Raw genomic sequence first — 2756 nt, 5'->3', positions numbered from 1 at the left:
TCAGTGTACTCAGGAGTGTTCACACAGATCTTTAAAGAGGAGAGAGGACTGTACCAGGACAAGGTGTTCTGCTTCATCCATCTGAGTGTTCAGGAGTTTCTGGCTGCTCTTCATGTCCATCTGACCTTCATCAATTCTGGAGTAAACCTGCTGGAAGATCAAACAACCTTGAAAAAGTACAAATTCTTTAACAAACCAAACCTTCAATCTCTCCACCAGAGTGCTGTGGACAAGGCCTTACTTAGTTCAAATGGACACCTGGACTTGTTCCTCCGCTTCCTCCTGGGTCTTTCACTGCAGACCAATCAGACTCTCCTACGAGGCCTGCTGACACAGACAGGAAGTAGCACACAGACCAATAAGGAAACAGTCCAGTACATCAAGAAGAAGCTCAGTAAGAACTTGTCTGCAGAGAAAAGCATCAATTTGTTCCACTGTCTGAATGAACTGAATGATTGTTCTCTAGTGGAGGAGATCCAACAGTCCCTGAGTTCAGGAAGTCTCTCAACTGAACTGTCTCCTGCTCAGTGGTCAGCTCTGGTCTTCATTTTACTGTCATCAGAAAAAGATCTGGATGTGTTTGACATGAAGAAATATTCTACTTCAGAGGAGGCTCTTCTGAAGTTGTTGCCAGTGGTCAAAGCTTCCAACAACGCTCTGTAAGCTGTATGTTACTTTATTGAGAGGTACCTTAGGGTTCTGTTGATCCTTGCAGACAAAGTGGTTGCTGGGATCAGTTAGCACAGTTGTTTCCAAACTTCTTTTTCCTAGCCCCCCCTTTGTTTTACAAGAACCCCACCCTTGCCCGCTTCCCACCAAAAAAGCACGAACACATCAACACACCCGTCCATATTTTGCAACTCCATTGCTGTTTATTTGACACCTCCAACCTTTTGTAAACAATTAAACAAATAAAAGTAAACCGACATAGGTTACATGTTGCAATAAAAAAACTTCTACCTATTTTTAAATAACAGAAAAACAAACCATGTTTGTGGTGTAATTATTCCATGTGTAGTTGTTTGTTTTTTATGTGTAATTATATTCAACATTGCTATCAGTATATTTTTCAAAAAATGCCTCTCTGTGCAAAATGGGTTTAAAAGCAGAAAACAACTATGGGATACTGTTTATCTGTGATTTGGACAGCCCATAGAATGCTCCCGATGCAGGGGAAACAAATTCTGTTGGGGATATCTAACTTGGTTATTAGGGCTGGGGGTATCGTCACTGATTTCTATAATTAACTGGATTTCGATTTAATTCAAGGACAAAACACAGAAAAGCATGAAGGAGATATTCCTGTCCTGGCTTTTAATAGGAGATAACCTTAAAAATATTCTGCAGTAGAACAAAAACTGAAGAAAACCATGAATAAACATTTGAAAATTACCTGATGCTGCTGAAGTGAAGCAGAGCAAAGCTGTAGAGATTTTATTAGGGATACAGCGAAGGGTTTTGCAATTTTGCCTCATTTGTAAAAGTAAAACTTTCTTCAGTGTTGAACAGCAGAGATGTGGCTTTTTGTATCAGAGGTCATTTAAAACAAACAAATAAACAAAAAACAGCAGTGGCCAACAGCTCTGAAGACAACTGTAGACTTGTGCATAATAAGCAAGCAAATAGTGCAAAAAAATAGAGATTTTGAGATTTAGGAAACTTTTCCTCAGGAAATGAAATGACTTTTTTGAGAGTGTCACAATCTGCAGCCATTGAGTCAGCCAATGTGCTATTGAGTCTAGACAGACCAAGTGATGAATGGGAGCTATGCCCTATTTACCCAGCATAGCATAGCACAGGTTGATCCTCTTCCTAATCACATTTTCAAAACCTTGGCTCACGTGATTAGGTACAGGATCATTAGGCGGTCCATTGTCCCTCTCGGTACGTTACTCCCACAGGGCTTAAATCTGGGACTCTCCACCATTTGACCCTAGAACTGAAGAAGCTTCTCAAATGAGAGGTGAAACATCTTCAAGCAACTTAAAGAAGTCCAGACGCTTTTCTTTCCAGGCTACTTAGACTTGATGCAAAGTTGTTTCTTTGGTTTAACCCTGTGGGGTCTAGGGTATAATTGACAATTTTTGACTACTTTTGATTTGACCTTTATATTCCATCCTTAAAAACTGTTCAGCTTGCTTTGTTTGATATAATTATATTCAGCAAAACCTCAAATATCTGAAATTGGAGTTATTTTTTCATTTTGACATACTGTATTAACACATTTAAATTCAGACAAAAAACATAAAATCTGGGCAGAAAAAAGTTAGTTTTTTTCTGTAAAAGCCACAAACATGTTTATCAAATCATTTTAATAACTTTAAATGCAAATAGAAATTGTACATGTTTTAAAATTGTGCATAAGATTTGCAAACAATTAAGTTATATGGTACTACCTAAAAATGCAGCCAAGGTCTCAAGCGTTTTTATATAACCATTTAAAACTATCTACAGAACCATCAGGTGTTCTTCATCAAATAAGAAAAAGACAAAATATTTATGCAACTCCAAAAAATTGTTTCTCTCCACTATAAGACATGGGAGACCACCACAGGCCTACATCATAGATGTCTGACACCAGGAGGTGTATCACACCTCCCATTTTCTAGCTGGAGACAGGGCTTACACTGCAGTTTGTCTTTGGTGGCCTTTTTGCACAGTCACAACTGTGACATTCAGCAGTATAACTGGCACACAAAACAACGACAACACTACATACTAACTATAGCCTCCAAACACACTGAATGTCTCTAATC

General features: G+C 38.6%; 1 protein-coding gene across 1 annotated transcript in view; it reads left to right on the top strand.

The window, feature by feature from the left end:
- The window catches only part of LOC121812856, a 9868-nt gene extending 7639 nt beyond the window's left edge, over nt 1-2229 (top strand). The window contains exon 6 of the mRNA XM_042216002.1: nt 5-2229. Coding sequence (XP_042071936.1) covers nt 5-663 — 659 coding nt within the window. The 3' untranslated portion in view covers nt 664-2229. The remainder of the gene's footprint in view (nt 1-4) is intronic.
- The last annotated feature ends 527 nt before the right edge of the window (nt 2230-2756 follow it).

This window comes from Haplochromis burtoni, unplaced genomic scaffold (genome assembly GCF_018398535.1).
Source record: "Haplochromis burtoni strain Fernald_Lab_line unplaced genomic scaffold, NCSU_Asbu1 Contig_893, whole genome shotgun sequence".
NCBI lineage: Eukaryota > Metazoa > Chordata > Actinopteri > Cichliformes > Cichlidae > Haplochromis > Haplochromis burtoni.
The sequence above is the reverse complement of the archived record's forward strand: the minus strand, read 5'-3'. Positions and strand labels throughout refer to the sequence as shown.